The following is a 17,538-nucleotide window of genomic DNA, read 5'->3' as shown; positions in this document are numbered from 1 at the left end:
TGAAATCATTAATTGGGTGGAAAAAATACCACCAGATATATTCTAGCAATTTTCTGTTAATATTTAACATTCTTACTTCAGCTGGGGAAAAACAGTTAAGTCATTGCCAAGTTTCCAATTTTTCAAGCCATTTGACAATCCCATCAGTGTTCCAATGAAGATGGATACCCCAGTTACTTCTTTTACTCACTTTTCTCCTGCAAGATGACATGGGGAGAGTATTCCCATTCCTCTTCTGATCCTAAATGGTGGCTTGCCATTGCCACCATTGAGGAGGGGCAAGGTGTAGTTAGGAAAGCTGATTTATTTATTTTTATTTATTAAAATGTATACATGTGACCCATTTCACCATCCAAAATGATTCTGTTTTTAATAAAATAAGCCAACCTAGTCAATGGTTCAACAATGGTTCAATTAAATACTCTAGCTAACGGTAAGAGTATTTACAAAAACATTGAGGAAATTTTTGAAATCTGTTTACATTTTGTTTAATTCTGTTAAAGTAAGCATTACCTAAACTTAAGTCTTCACTCTTACTTGCTCAAATTGGGGAGTGTTCAACGTTACAGTTCCCCCCAGTTTAATATAACATGCAAACATTTGGGGAAGCTTTTCTTAGATTGATAACATTCTTAATTACTTGATGAGAAATCATGAACTAAGGAGGGATTCAAAAGAATTTGGCCTCCACTGATGCAAGATTGCCAAATAGTGCTGGAGATCCTGAGAGCTGTGCAATCGTTTGGGGTGCATCAGTATGTAAATCTGGCACCCATATAATTATACTCAGTCAAACTCTGAAGGACCTTTTTGGAATTGCTACAACATCTCTGCTTGATAGCATATTCCTTTACATGTCTACCAGCAAATAAGATAAAATCTTGCAATCTACTTTGGAATAAGCTTCATTGACCTCAGCAAGGTTAATTTCTTAATAAATGTATTTAGATGTGCATGATAGTTTTTGTTTTGACCTGTCCAGTTTATAATGCATTTTCTCAAGCCTTATAAGGGATAAGCTTAAAGAGGATAATTTTGGGGGGTGGGGGTGGGGTAGAGCAAATTAAATGTATAATATGTAAAATATTGGGCTAAAATAAAGCTTATGGCATAATTAAATTAGTGGGAGGGTTTCCTCATTGGTTTTGGGTGTGACTGAAATATTTCAGCTGCTCTCTGCTTGCACTGGGTTAGTAATAAGCAAATTGCCTAGCAAACATTGATTTAATCACACGTGACACCTAATCAGTTCAATGAATCTTCCCCAACTCAGTATGTTGGGACGGTATCTCCCAGAATGTCCAGGCAACATGGAGAAAGTTTATATTACTTTCTAAAGAAAAGTAAACGCTGATAGAGTTACAAGATGACTTGGGAATACAAGAAAACCCTCCTTGCCCAGCTCAGGGCCATCAATCTGCATCAGGTCATCCAGAAGTTTGAAGTATAACCTGAGCGTAACACTCTGTACGGCCACGCGGTGGCAGCAAAGACACAAAGAAACCTAAAAGGCGTGTCGAACTGCCGGCCCACGGGCCGGATGCATCACGACGAAACCGCGCCCTCCCCATTGCCGGCAATGGGGGGGGGGAAAGTCGCGATACGTCGCGCGACGTCACGTGACGTCGCGCGTTTGATCATTCCCTGAAATTTTAGGGACCAGATCCGGTAGGCGGCCCTAAACGTTTCTCCTCTCGTGGCTTTCCTCTGCCGGCACCGGCTACGAATTCAGCCAGATATTGCGAGCGGAGCTTCGACACTACAGTATCAGTTCCATCCTCCACGAGCCGATTCTAGTCTCACGATGGGCCCTTGCTATTTGACGCCAGGAGAAAGGAGACGCCGCGTCCCTCCAGAAGCTTTGGGCGAACAAAAGGGAGCCCGAACCGTAAGAACTACCTTCCATTAACTACTGAGCAGAAAAGACTACATCTCCCATCAGACACCGGGGAAGGACTGCCCTTCGCTTCTCTTTCGCCCCTCCCACTGGCCCGGATGCCCTTGTTCAGGACTTGCCCGGGCATGCAACTTTCTGTTTCTCTGGAGAGCGAGCGAGGGAGCGAGCTTCTGCGCCTGGAGAATTGCTGCGAGGTGAGTGAGATACGTAACGCTTCTCTCCTGCTCGTTTCCAGCTTGTGAGGCGGGGAGCCGTTTTCTCTTCCTCGGGAGAAAAGAAAAAGACGCTTCCCTTTTTCATTTGGCCCCTTTCCGTGGGTTGGAAAAACGAAGGACCAAAATACGGCAGTGGCACTGACTGGCGCTGTCTCAAGCCATCGTGCACACTTCCCCAGTTATTAAAAGGAGGAGAGCCGGGTCAGTCAGTCTGTGAGGGTAAAAATCAGGAGGAATCGGGGTGGCGCCTCTTACAACTGACGCCTCTTACAACTGCATCCGCTTTGGCGAACTGCAGCTCACTCCATGGGATGCATAGAGTGCTAGGGTGATGTGGGATTTAAATTGGAGCGGGTGGGGAGGGGAAGAGACAGGTGGTTAGGTAGGTGCAGGATGCATGCGAGAGAGGTTGCAAATATCTTACCCGTTAACACGTCTAATGTGTTACAAACTCATTGTATTGGTTGAGACCACCTGAGGTTGCCTGGACATTTTTTTTATGTGAGTTCAACAATTTCTGACGTGGTGGTGCTGTTAAAAGTCCCGCTTTTGTAAACCAGCCACTATGAAATCGGCTAGGAAGGATCCTGGAAAGCCGAAATGCTCTGAGATAACACTGTTCTGGTTTTGAGTCCTGATGTCAAACTTGTGGTCCATTAATTCTTTTGCACAAAGTTTACCCTGTTTGGCCTATTTAAGAACCCAGGAGGGCATTGCTGGCAGATGTCACATTGGAGGAATTCACATTACTTCCCCAGCTAGTACCTTTTTTCCCCAGAAAAAAAAATCCCATTATCCCTAGGCAATCACAGCATTGAGTTTATTGGCTGTGGAATAATGGAAGCTGTGGTCACCCTGACTGGGAGAGTAACACATTAATGGAAATAGCCTTTGTGGGTTGAAAACGCTTGTCTGGACCAGTCCTTCAAGCTGCTGTTCTGGCTATAGTATTTGTAAGAGTACATGAACCTGAGGACTTCTCACTTATTGTTTGCCTCACCATTTAGAATCCAGATTTATCTTGATTTGAACAAGATTTATTTATCATCTGCCCGTCTATTCAAAGGAGTGCTCATAATTCCCCTTTGAGTCATTGACAATTGACAATGGCGGACTGTAAGCTATTGATTGTGAAACTTATATTAGTCAAAATAAATGATCAGTCTTCTGGCAGTGAGAACAATTAATCAATGGAACAGCTCACCTCTGGAAGTTGTGGGTGCTCCATCACTGGAGGTTTCCAAGATCAGACTGGACAGCCATTTGCCCAGAATGATATAGGATCTCCTACTTGAGCAGGGAGTTGGACTAGAACAGGGCTTTTCAACCTTTTCACCCATTGTTCCACTTTTAGGATATGGCAACATCCGAGTACCACCAGTCGCCTTGCAAGGTGTCAAAAGCTTGGTGACCAAAAACAAAAAGAAGGAAAAAAGTGTTGAAGTACAGGTAGTCCTCAACTTACAACAGTTCACTTAGTGACTGTTCAAAGTTACAATGGCACTGAAAAAAGTGCCCCCCAAGACACAGCCGAGCAAGATGCCTGCCCGCCCGGCTGCTTTCTTCCTCCTGTCCAAGGTTTTCATTGTTATGAGCATTTCTGTTGAGGATTGGCAGCAGAGGTGGGGTAGGAGGTGTTTGGTTTTTATTCCTCCCCCCCTTCTGCTGGGTGTTTGCAGCAGTTTTTGGTCACTTCACATGACCCTGGGACATTGTGACCGTCATAAATATGAATCAATTGCCAAGCATCTGAATGTAAATCACAAGACCCTGGAGATGCTGCAACATTCTAGCTGACTGGCACTTCTGGGCTCAGCAGAAGCACCAGGATCAACGCCAAGCTCCATGTGGACCCTGGCGCTGATCCTGGCGCTTCTGCTGAGCCCTGACAGCCCTGCAGCTCCAGCCATCTCTCGCTCAGGCTTGTGCGGTGCTCCCTCCTGTTCAGCTCATTCCCCTCCCCTGCTACCACTTGTCTAGGATGGTCGTGTACCACCTGCCAGGTGTCAATGTACCACAGGTGGTACCCGTACCACTGGTTGAAAAACCCTGGACTAGAAGACTTCCAGCATCACTTCCAGCTCTATTGTTATGTGTTCTAAATTAGATTTATAAAGTTGTGGTGATATGAGAGAGGAAGAGAATTTATTTCTCTGCACTGTAATTTTATAAATTTCTTGTTTCCTGAGCTTTAGCCACTCCACTTTTTATATTTAACCCCAGCATTTTTGTTATTCAATATATAAAAATCACAACCTAACCTTTTTCTTTGCATCTGCACATCCTATAATGCCTGTAAAGGGGAATATTTAGACTCTGAGGTACATCCTGTATCTTCAAGACAGGAGAAGACAACTTGCAACCAGGCCTGCAAATTATTACCTCTTTTGCATGACCTCAGAAGCCCCTTTAATCACAACCAGTGTTAGGATTTCCTGTTATGGAAAACACAAAAACTATGATGTAAAGTTTTTGGGGGGAAAACACCCACAGAACTCTCGAAATCTCACCTCAGCTTTAGAAAACACTGCCATTTGGTACAGTTCCCTTCTGTATTTTTTTTTAATAGAGGCAACTTGGTCCTACCTATTGAAGTGCAGAGACTTGAAAATAAAATTACTCAAAACATTTATCAGAACTGCAGAATAAGCTACTTCGTAACACTTGTGTCATGCAAAGCATGATGAAAGGTTTATCATGAAGTGGCAAGAATCAGTTGCTTTGTGAAATGTAGAGGAGGAAGATCATTTATCTGGCTATGTATGCAATTTTAAAAACAACCTCAAGCTCCAGTCCAGAGAAGATATTCATGTGGATATAGTGATTGACATCCTAGATTTGTGGTTATGGAGCTGAACCCAGTTTGAGGCTGACTTCAGGCATGAAAGCTCTCTGGGTGATTTGAGGCCAGTGGCACTCCTTCAGTCCAACCTACTTCACAGAATTGTTGTTGTGGGGGAAAATTGATAGGGGGAGTGCTGTGTGTCCATCACTGTGAGCCCTGGAGGAAAGACAATGTGGGAATCTAACCAACAACAAAATTCTGGGCATCTTGTTTTAGAGCAAAGAATATTAAGGTCATACTAGGCGACATGGACTGTTTTGTCAAAATGCAACACGGGTATGAGTTTCTCCTACCTTATAGGAAGACCATTAGTAACATTAAACTATGATTTTTCTCCTAAAGGGAAATCTCACTTGTACAATTGAAACAATGACTTTCCTCTTTGATGTGTCAGACTGTGGAGCATTATTCATTAATATGAACAATTGGGTGTGTCTTTTCAGATGATGATGATAGTAGTCAGGGACACTTTATGGCACTTGGGAATACAACCCGGACAGGTTCTTGGTGGATGAAGCAATGCTTGATAAAACCACATAATTGTTGCTAACAGTGATTCTAACACACTTTGCCTTTGTGCCAGCCATGACTGAACCTCAAGACTACCAAACATTTGTCTTCCTTGACATTGAGTCCACCGGCTTGCCCAGAGACCAACCAGGCATGGCGGAGCTGTGCCTCTTTGCTGTTCACCAATCTTCCCTACAGCCCTCTCCGCGGACAAAAGGACCACAGCTCCCTCGCATCATAGACAAGCTCATCCTCTGCATTGATCCCCGGAAACCCTTTACTCTGGGCGCAGAGAGTATGACAGGGCTGAGCAACCAAAAGCTGGAACAGAACTGCAAGCCTGAAATCAACCGTTCTTTGATGGAGACCCTGAAAGGATTTTTAGACCGGCAAGCTCAGCCCATTTGCTTAGTGGCCCACAATGGTCTCCGCTTCGACTTTCCCTTGCTGCGTAAAGAACTGTGGCAAATAGGCACTGACCTGCCTGCAAATACAGGATGCCTTGACACATTGAAGGCTTTGAAGGATGTGCTTGGAGAACCACACCTGAGCTATAAGCTGGGAAATCTGTACCAGCACTTCTATAGAGAGGAACCATTTGGAGCCCACACAGCTGAAGGAGACGTGCTTACTCTTCTCTTCGTGTTTCTTGCGAAGGCCCTTGAGCTGAAGGCTTGGGCAGCCCATCAGGCCCAGATGTGGGGGGAGATTCAACCTATGGATTTTCCCCACTCAAACAGGATCTGATCTCTGGGGGGGAAAAAAATCCTATCTCTGCCTGTCTTCCATTATACTGAACCATTGATTTTTAAATGATGATTTGTTGATTAAACCATAATTTGTAAGCTTGTTCTTGACAAACCAAGCTCTTTTTCTTTCCTGGATGTAGAGAACCACAGCAATGACCACGGAGAAGATATGCAGTGGCAGCAAAACATGATTTAATCCTGGAACAGGAAGAGAACACGAGAAAGAAACTCAGTCTGGTTCTGCCTAAACCTTCTTTGGTATAAGAGGGAGGGAGACAGGGAGGTAGGAAAAATGCTGCTAGCTTTTAGGATTCTATTACTAACACCTGTATCAATGAATTAGAATGCCAGTAAATCTTGTGGGGTCTGATCTGGTTTTGAAGAGGGTGATACTTGGGATCGTGTGGCCACTGTCTGATCCTGGGAGAAGATGCAGCTGCCTTAATAAGTAGCCAATACATGCTGTGTAAGGTCCCCCTGCAATTCCCAATGAAATTTTTGCTCTTGAAGTGCCACACAATCCTACAAATTCCTTTTCATTTGCACATTTAAGGAGTTTTGTCTAATTCTACTTAAGATTTTCATCATTACTTTTGAGCATAATGTACATACATGATTGCTGTAAGGCTAAAACTTAAAATACGCATGTTTTGGTTTCTCAACCAGCTTTTCCTGTTTTAGAGGAAAAAGATTCTCCTGAAGGTATGGACTTAAACCTACTTTGAGACAGCTCTGGATTTTGCAAGTATTTGGAAAAGGAATTGCAGGAATCCTTTTTATATACTCTGAAGGAAAACCATTATTGGTGGTAAAAAGAACAAGCTTTAGATAACAACTCTGCCACTAGAGTTCCATTATTCACTGAAGCTAAGTTAAATTGAGGTAGTTGTTATGGAGAATTACATTTGAAATGTAGGTGTGTTGCTAACAGTCTTTCCACTAAAGAGCCTCAAATTTTGAGGATTTGGATTGTTTACATTTGCTCTGGATACAAATGCCAACTTTTTTAGCTATAAGTGCCTGTTCATCAATCACTGCATGTCTTGCATTAGTAAAGAAACTTTTACAAATATCTGGAAGACACCAGATTGGAAATGGATAGCAAAAGTCACCTTAGTTTTACCATCATGAACTTGAATGGTTTTATTTTTTGAACAGGATTGCGATTTTAATAAGTTTGTGGGTGAGATCAAATTTGAATTTTATATTTATTTCAGCCACCATTACCATCAGAAGGCCTTAATATTCTGCTTTTTACTCATGGTGTTTAGCATTGTGATGTATAAATATTGATGAATACGGAAGTAGCATTTCTAAATACTTTCGGCAATTAGAGAGATCACAAGGAAGTAGTTTCCTAGCACACTACTTATTTAAACTCCCACGTTTGCAATAATTTGTGTGGGGGGAAAATCCTGTCAGCAATGTTATTTTAGCAAGTACTTCCTGTTGCTTATTTATTTACTTTTTAATTATCAGTTACATTTGATGAATTGTTTTCTTATTGTCTCATTTTTCTCATTTTTTTAAACTCCCTTTTTACTTGATACATGCAGCGTTATGTAAAAGAGTGAAAGGTACAATCAGTGAATCGGTTAGTTTAAGACTGTCCGCTAATTAATTGGCCACAGTTTTTTTACAACTAAAGATTACATTTTAAAAAATGGCATAGGTTTTCTTAAAAGAAACTTTTTTCCCTCTTTCATGCTGGAAGATGCAGCTTCTTTGGGTGGGATGTACTTCCTTGGATGCTGCTTAAGATGTCAGTAGGAATGATTTTTCGAGCTGATTTTATTATAAACAAATATGTGATTTTTTAAAATTGATAAAATTAAATCTCATACAATAAATTGGCCCCCAAATCATGCTCAGTTGCCTTCTTTTTAACTGTGGGCCTACCATATATTGAATTATACACCATGGAGGGGAAAAAAATTATTGGCTTTTCATCTGTGAAGCTTTCCTCAAATTATACAGTGAGACTCCAATTTGTTCTGACTTTTTAATAGAATTTGATTTAATATGTGGATGAATCTGGAAGGATAATAATCTACGGGTTTTGAAATGAATTATCAATTCTCTAGTTAATTTAAGGATTTGATTGACTACGTATCTCAAAAATTGGTAATTTTTTAGAATTATTGTGTAGTATGAAAACTGCATATGGTACTTTAAAGTTTTTAATGTACAAACTGCTGGAGAGAATATGTGAATGAAAGGTTAAAAATGTTTCCAAGTAAACTTGCCTGTGGAGTTTTCTTAATATAACACAGTAGTGCTTGCCAAAACTTTTTTCTTCATTCCCTAAAATCACTTCTGAGAAATTCCTTTTTTTCCAATAAAATACTTTAAGTTAACTTAAATGTCCCTGTTGTCATTCGAGTAATGAATCTGTGTGTTTACCTAAAGAAGAAACGGTTTTACGAAATTGATCTCTGAATGATCAGCAAATGTAGAGAAGCCGCGAGGAAGAAGGAAACAATTTAAAATGGGATCATGTTCCTGAAACGTACCTACTCTTACATGCTATTTTACCAGTTATAACAAGGCTCCCTTCTTTCTAATAAAATGTCCTCCAGGACAAGTGCGTTATATCTGGGGAATCTACCACATTGAGAATTATTTTCTCAACATCTTTTCGGCATGGCACAAGGGAAGCTTTTAAGGATGTTTCTCTGGTGAACCAACAGGGCAGAGTAGGGTAGGGCTTGCCACTCATGATACGGACATACTAGTCAGGAAAGGTATTTCCCAGAACCAGAGCAGTGAACAGGAAGGGTGTTGTACAGAAATTTAGTTGTGGGTTGTGCAAAACTTTTGTCTCTGAGATGCCAAAGCTTTAAAGATCTTCTTGTTTACTCTGGTGATCTTTCATTGCTTTTCCTTACCTTACAGTCCTTACCTTACAATCTCTAGGGTTGCTCTAAGTGTCTGACAAAGCTGTGTGACAAAAAGAAGAACATACAAAGTGTTGAAAGTCCTTTGGTCAGAAAATGCCAAAATGCCTTACAGGTAGTCCTTGACTTACAATCATTTGTTTAGTGACCTTCTGAAGTTATATCAGCACTGAAAAAAGTGGCTTATAATCAGTCCTTGCACTTAACTGTACTTAACTTGGTCACTTAATCATAATTTGGGTGCTTGGCAACCGGCATGTATTTACAAGGGCTGCAGGGTCCCGGGGGCGGGACATGCAATCACCATTTGCCACCTTCTCAGCTGGCTTCTGACAAGCAAAGTCAGTGGGAGAAGCTGGATTCACCTATTGATCACATGATTCATTTAACAACTAGTGAAAAAGGTCATAAAATTAAGTGTGGCTAGATTAACAAATACTTCGCTTAACAATAGAAATTATGGTCTCAAATCTGGTTGTAAGTCAAGGACTTCCTGTATTTCCTTGGGCTGGTCTATTTTTCTTATTTGATTGCTACCTTAATGATAGGTAGTCAGCCAGTTAATTACTGGCAGCCTTTAAGGAGATACAGGTAGTCCTCAACTTACAACAGTTTGTTTAATGTCCATTCAAAGTTGCAATGGCACTGAAAAAAGTGACTTATGACTGTTTTTCACACTTGCAACCATTGCAGCATTCCTATGGTTACATGATCAAAATTCAGACACTTGGCAACTGACTCATGTTTATCAGGGTTGCAAAATATCTTGGGAGTCATGTGATCACCTTTTGTGACCACCTGACAAACGAAGTCAAGGAGAAAGCCAGATTCACTTAACAATCGTGTTACTAACTTAACATCTGCAGTGATTCACTTAGCAATTGTGACATGAAAGGTCGTAAAACGGGGCAAAACTCACTCACTGTCTTGCATAACAACAGAAACTTTGGGCTCAATTGTGGATGTAAGTTGAGGACTACCTGTAGTTAGCCATTTTATATATCACAAGCAGGGATTCATTTAAAACTTTTGTGTAATCTGCCATACGGCACCTGAATATATTTCCCATATAATATCCCATTTATTTTTCAGTGATGTGATGGTTCTATGCTCATTCCCTTTATTAATTTCTACAGATTAACTTGTCAAGCGTCAGGGAAATCGGGAGATCCAGGCAGTTCAAATGGGTATAAAGCTTTATTGTAAGCTGAAGATCTCTACAAGAATCTATACTACTAACTGTGTCAAAGCAGTTGGGCGGTAGATAAGGAATTGAATGTAGGCTGGACTTAATCTCTTGTGGGCGCGGACTGATGATGCATTTGACCCTTCCCTTGGGTTCAGCCTAGTCATCTCCTACATCAGGGGTGTCAAACCTCCGGCCCACGGGCCGGTTGTGTCATACGAAGGCTACGCCCATCCCAGCTCCAGCAATGCAAAAAAAGTTGCGATATGTTGCGACACGTCACGTGACGTGGTGAGTTTGACACCCGTGTCCTTCATTAACTTTCTCTTAGCAAAACATCAGGTCTGACTGGTTGCCCCATCTCTGGCCTTTTGCAATCATATTAGGTTCCTGTTCATCCCATAATCTTCCTTCCCAAATTAGTTAATATGCTAAGAAGCAAACTACTAAGCAAAGGAAAGGCCATGTTTATAAGGGGCTACGAAAAATTCTGTGGCTCTAATCAATGGCAGATGGCTCCTTTTTTGCTGAACTGATGTGAAGTGGTTGGAAAACACTGCATTCATGGATTATGCATTTTTCTCAAAAAGATACACGACTAAAATATGTAGGTAGGCAGCATGATTAAAGCATCAAATAAAGACATGTCAAACATTTTTCAATACATTTTCTTTCTGTTTTTATTTGGTTTTTATCCTTTTCTATAATTTTGGGGGAATAAGGGGGCATTTTGGGGGAATAATGCATATTTTTCTGAAGTTTTGTTGCTGTTCTTGTTGGTTGGTGTGTTGTTGTTTTTTTTGTCATTTAAAGATGGAAGAAAAAATCACACAATATCGACCGGGGCAAAGAGCTGGACAAACCGAAACGCACAATTACGGCACAATCAGATACACAGACACTGAGTAATATATAGTCAGAGTGCCACTGGGGTTGGGGAGGGGGAGAATGAAGGGGTCTGGGCTGAAGGGGGAAGCTTTGGCTGGTATGGAAAGTGGAGCAGTTGGAGGCCAGAGGTTTTAAAAGGAGGAAAGAGGAGAGAAAAGAATGAGGGGATGGCCTAGGGCGGGAAAAATGAGTAAGTGAGATCAATGTAAACATGGTGAATAAATTTGAGAAAAAGTAACAGGGTTAAGGAAAAGGGAGAAGTCAGTGATAATGGGCTCAGGTTAACAATGAATTAGAGAATTTAAGAGCAAGTGGAAGAGAAAAGAGTCTGAATGGTATTATGCATGTTTATTTGGAAACAAGCTCAAAGGGAATCAACTTTGTTTATTATGCTAAGAGCTACTACCTGATACCAAGCACTCCAGATCATATTGTACAAGGCTGTATCGATCAGAATGATTTCACACACAGCATGTTTGCAGTTGATTAGATCCCCCATTTGACCTACAGATTCCTGCCTTCAGGAATTTGTGTGAGAACGTGGTACATCCAGCAAGGGCGCAGTTCTCTGAAAACCGCAGAGCTCAGAGACGGCATTTGAATAGATTGCTGTCTCACCCTTGGGCTTGTGTAATTTTGGACCACCGTGATGATTGTGGAGAGCATGGCAGCTGATGGATGTCCTGCCTAGAGAGGGCTCTTGGGACACGCACCATGCAAGTCTCATTGGCTTGTGAAGCCTGAGGGCTGCTCGATACATCTATCATGTATGGAAGCTTCTAGGTGAACCAGACTGGGGATAGCCCTGGTGATTGAAAAGGTTCAGCAGTTAACCATCCTGATTATAGGAATTGTATCTGGATGGATTAAATTACCATATCTCAAATACAAGTTTTAGGAGAGAGAGAGAGAGAAAGAGAAACACAAAGAGAAAAAGAGAAAAATCACAAGAGAGAAAGAAGAATGCAAATTAGGAAAAGCATGGGGAAAGGATGGATGGATAGATAGATAGTGGAAGCCTCCCCCACAATCTCCCCGTCCCTTAACTGTAGACCCCTGGTGCAACAGCTCACTAGGAACAAGTCCCCCACCCCTGTTTTGCTCTTCCCTCCCAACTGGGCTAAAGCCTTTTAAAGAGATGGTCAAAACACATCCCTTCAAAAGAATAATGGGCACCCCAATGCTGTGGATCTTTTTGAGGCTTCCCCATTTTAGCATCCCTCCTCCCCTGATGTAATGGGCTGTGAGAATATCCCTGAGGAAGAAGAAGAAGAGCTGCAGCTCAGGTGATGGTCGGATACGAGAAACATAGGCCCAAACTGGAATTTGGGAAAGCACCTCAGACTCTACTCTCCCTAGTTAATCAACAATAAAGGCAGGGTAGGGGGAATGAAGGCACATTCAGAGTTACAAGGTTCTATTACTGTAACCCTACAATAAAAGTGGCTTTAGTGTTCATGACTTCGGTATTTAACTCTGGTTTACCTCAACGAGCTAAGATCAGTCTTGCAACTCTGAATGTGCCTTCACTCCGTCTTTCCGCTGTGCCTTTTATCCTTGAGAGAACTAGGGAGGATCAAGTCTGAGACGCTTCCTCAAATTCTGTTCCTGCTTTGGACTCAGATTTCTCTTATCTGACTGCTGCCTTGGTTGCGGCTCTTCCTCAAGGTTATTCCCACCGCCCATTATAATTGCACGGACCCACCTGTAAGGAAAGCAGGGGATAATTCCCCCCAAATATAGTTGTCCTCTATCCGACCCCATAGATCAATGGGGTGAAGTCAGGAATGGAGGGTATGTTAAAAAAAACAACTTTAAAGTGCTGCTAAAGGATTGAACCCACCAAACCTCTTAAACCCCAAACCTGCCTGGCATTTGCACACTCCAAAGAATAACCCAATTGCCCTCCATCTCATCCCTTTCCGGCCCAGCTCTTCTGGCCCACCTTAGAGGCATGCAGAGGAGAGAGGGAGGAAAGCTTGGCATCAGATGAGGGTCAAAGGAAAACAAGTCCTGGGATGCCTTCCACAATACAGAAAGCATGGGCTGGGATTCAAAGTGAACGGCGAGAGAAAGGGTACTTCAGGAGGAGATCCGACAACCCATTTTGGCTGGAGAGTGTAGGAGATAGGCCTGGGGAGGCCAAGGGTCAAGAAACTGTCCTGGGGAGGGAAATGATGTGGAAAAGTGTGTTATGCATGAGGCATTGGGGCAGTGGGAGAGGGAGCGGTCTACCTCTAGTTATAGTTTCTCATATATATATAATATATATGTATATATAAACAGCACAAACAACTACATTCATCCTGGGGGGTTGGGAGGGCTCCACCAGCCACCTCCCAGTATGAGCACCCACCAGCCCTCCCTTCCCCCGCACAAGGGACATGGGGAGCCAGGATGGGATGGCTGCTTCCGTCTCACAACGCCTTCTATTTGGGGGTAGGAACCTGTGGAGAGAAAAGGAAGAAAAAAAGAGCCAAATGAACACCGAAAGAGTGACATCATCCTGCAATCGATGGACATCCTGATATAGCAGAGAAGGACAGGCAGACGTCTTAGCCAGATCCTAGCAGAAATCAGCAGAAAGAGGCATCTCTCTCTAGTACAACAATGGCAGTTCGCCAGATGTTATCCTCCATCGCCACCTCTGGCAATTCTCTTGGCTCAAGGAGACCATGAGCACTGGGTCTGCCATGGGACCTGCCTGACACTGCCTGTCAGCCCCATAAAGCACACCAAGAAGAGAAAATCAATTCCACCAAAAGACTAGAAGTACTTTTATTGAGATTGGCTGTAATAACAAAACCTTGCAAGTCTCAATTATGCTGTTCCTCCTCCTCTTTCTTATAAATGCTTTGGAAAAGGTTTCCGAGTGGCTCAGGATTATCAACTCTGAAACTTGTGGTTAAGAAAGTTACAGTGCTAGGTTGGTCGGCCAGATTGGGTTGTGAGAAGTCATGATAACATGGCTGTGATATTGCCTGTGCCAAATTGCTTGTCCAAGGACAAATACATACCTCAGGTTTCACATTTGGTTATCCTGAGTCACTTTGAAACCCCCTTTTTATCTTTGGACTAAAACACAATAATTTCGCATTATAGGTAGAATTTTCAGTCCATATGTGGCTGGTGAAATCTGCTGCCTGAGGTGGATGCCTCAGTCGGCTGAAAGGGCAGGTTTTCTCTGGCTTGAGAACCAAGAAGACAAACTTGGTTTTCTTCCCAATAGTCTTAAAATTACCAGTGGGAGAGCAGGAAGCTTAATGCAATTTGGGTTTTATTGTTAAAGAAGCTTGATACACTGCCAATTTTTCTTTTGTTATTGTAAATTATGGGTGGTTACTCTTTTGACTCTCAGGACCAAATTAGATATGATGCAGAAAGAGTTTCTCTTTAAAAAACACACACACACACACATACACACACACAAAGTGAGGAAGTGCCAAGCTGGAAGAAACAGTGGAATATCACTGGAAAGGGAATGTACAAATTCCCACATGCAGTTTTATCAATGATAACAGTTTTCTTTCCTTTCCATAAACTGTTGCTTGCCTTGCAGTTAGGTATGAAGTAAGAAGAAATTAGATGCTTTGTTAACTGCAATTCTTCTGGGAATTTGCTAGCAGGGCAAAACAAACCAGATGCAGCATGAATAACTAACCAGTTGGGCAATTTTGTTAGAATAGAATAAAGATGGAAGGGAACTTGGAGGTCTTCTAGTCCATCCCCCTGCTCAAGCAGGAGAACCTATGCCATCTCAGACAAGTGACTGTCCAGCCTCTTCTTAAAAATCTCCAGTGATGGAGTGCCCACTTTTAATTGGGGAAACTCTAGCATCCTGGTCCTGATACAGCTTGGGCTGGGAATGTTGCTATTCAGTTGATATGAATAGCACACAATATAATTTAAAGGTTTTTACAGAATTGTGATATAGTTTTGTACAATTATATAGAGTGAACTTTTACTTGCTTATATACTTACACCTATTATAAAAATATGTGATGTTATCAGAGGTAAGCAATCAGTTGCCATCCACATGGTCCCAACCATTGGTGCCAGTGTCCTTACTCTGGCTATACTTTCTAGGGATATTGGGAGTTATGTTTGAGTAACATCCAGAGTGCCGTAAGTTGCCTATCACTGCTTAGATGATAGCTACATAGAAGTGCTTTCTTCATTCTATGAGCTGAGAAGAGCATAAATGTTTTTCCCTTGGTAAGAAAAAAGTTTAGCTACATTTTGTAAGAGCGGGTACTGCAAAATGAAGTTTGCAGTTCAAGAAGAACTTGAAACATTTGGGTTAATGTATCTAGTAAGCAAACTAGCAAATTCCCTGTATGCAGTTCTCACACGCCAGATATCGATCTTATTCCCTTCTTTTCCACAACTTTTTGATGGCATTTTATTCCTAATTGCTGTCCTCACAGCACTAGCAACACAATCTCTCTTCTCCCAACCAGTAGACTCATTATTGTGTCTGAGAAGCTGTCATCCCCACCTTATTTCACACAACAAAGAGGGAGGAAAAAAAAGATAAAGAATGGTAAAACAATTGATTTTCTTGTTTTGTTTCTTTGACTGATTTCTCACCTTTTCTCCTCATTTTTCACTTCTTATGTGGCTGTGCAGAGACTGCAAATTGAATCTGGCCAACTATGGAGTGGAGATAGTTTAATCTTTGTAAGACTGAATTTAAGGCTAAAGCTAAACACCCTTGGGTTAGTGACCAGGTTAGCTAACACCTTTTCAGTTATCCCTGGGTACCATTAAATATGAAATGGGACAGGACCGCTGCTGAAAACTAATTAACCAGTTCGACTGTGATGACTAAGCATAATTAACATATTACAAAGGCTGTGTTCATATGACATGTTAACCAAATAAACAGCATCTTAACAGTTATTCTGATTCATGCAACACCTTGTTTAATTTTAGAGTATAACCCACGGTTTATTATGTTATGGGAACACACCCACACTAATTTCCTTTTAGTGTAGGTAGCACCTAAGGGCAACTGTGGTGAGATGCTCTCATAGACTGAATTATTTCATCACTATTTGAGGTGGGGGAGCTTAATCTCTGGGCATGGATCTGTGGTAACAAGGCCAAACTCTAAATGCAGGGCTGTGAAAGCTAAAACATGGGACAAAACAATAGGGAAGAAGAAGTGCATGAAAAATGTAGAGGATAAGCCTCCGCCCACGATAAATGTGGCTGAACATACTGTATGAAGTGTTAAAACTGTTCTGCACAGACATAACTCTCCTGAGGTTACAGGCTCAGCCGGTGTGTATATGTATGTGTCAGAATGATGCTAGGTAATGAGTTACGATCAAACCCCTGGACCTTTTGTACAGAGGTGCTATACTGTATTAATGCAAGTACAAAGGGAAGAGCTTTGATGACAATACCACGCCTGCCATTTTGCAGATTTTGACCCTTCCCACAGACCCTACTAACCACTATGCAGAACTATGCTGCATAATATTGAATCTTAGGACTGGTTTCCTGTCTCTCAATGGAGCCGCCTTTTGTACTTCATCGAAGAGATACGAATCTTGTTAGCATCCTCTCAGAATCATTATCTGGCATTCTGTCACCTCCAGCGATTGGCTTCTTTCTCTGCAGGTGTAAAGAAAATCCCCTGCTTTCCTTTATTTCTCTCTTTTTTAAAAGAAATCTGCTTGTTCGCAAATACATTAACAAAAATCCAAGCCAATAAATAATTCCTACAGAGATGTTCCTTGTGATCTTTGATTGGGATTGGACTCCTCCACCTGTGTTACCTAGCTTACCTAAAGCTGGTCTCTTATTTGCATGAGGCTTACAATGTATAAGACAGGTTGACCCTCGCCATCAGTCTCTATACCACTGCTAATTCCAAGGCAGTTATGAAGACTTAACATATCACAATGAGTAATGGAGAGATTTTCCAATTTTCCAATAATTATTTTCCAATTATTTTCCAATTATCACATACCTGTACAGATGTTACTACTTGCTTCACATTAACTGAAGTTATATGCGAGCCACTATGCGAGCCACCACATCCACTTAGCAGATACATATGTCTACAGAACTTACATTTATTTGTAGGATACATGGCATGGCATGCAGACAAGCTCAGATAAACAGTGAATGTTCTTTGCTGCTACAGAGCACATATATAGCTTATAACATCCCTATAACAAAATTGTACCAAATAACGCCACATATAAATAGACTCTATATTTCCAACATAATTGGTTTTAAATCAGTTTTTGTGGGTTTTTTTCTCCTCTGAGAATTATTTGAGTTTAGGAAGTTCTGGGGATTTTATTTTGATAGTCCTCTTTCAAGGGTACTGGACAT

At 41.6% G+C, this 17,538-nt stretch overlaps 1 protein-coding gene across 1 annotated transcript; it reads left to right on the top strand.

The window, feature by feature from the left end:
* The first annotated feature begins 1,672 nt into the window (after window positions 1-1,672).
* On the top strand, window positions 1,673-8,567 carry TREX2 (three prime repair exonuclease 2). Its single transcript, XM_081317612.1, has 2 exons — window positions 1,673-2,091; window positions 5,541-8,567. The coding sequence occupies exon 2, from the start codon at window positions 5,543-5,545 to the stop codon at window positions 6,212-6,214; it is 672 nt and encodes a 223-aa protein (XP_081173738.1). The 5' UTR covers window positions 1,673-2,091; window positions 5,541-5,542; the 3' UTR covers window positions 6,215-8,567.
* The last annotated feature ends 8,971 nt before the right edge of the window (window positions 8,568-17,538 follow it).

This window comes from Vipera berus (genome assembly GCF_964194415.1).
Source record: "Vipera berus genome assembly, chromosome: 2".
Lineage (NCBI taxonomy): Eukaryota > Metazoa > Chordata > Lepidosauria > Squamata > Viperidae > Vipera > Vipera berus.
The sequence above is the reverse complement of the archived record's forward strand: the minus strand, read 5'-3'. Positions and strand labels throughout refer to the sequence as shown.

What these genes read in the sequence shown, in the direction of transcription:
- TREX2 (XM_081317612.1), top strand. Translation starts at nt 5,543, where the DNA reads ATGACTGAACCTCAAGACTACCAAACATTTGTCTTCCTTGACATTGAG.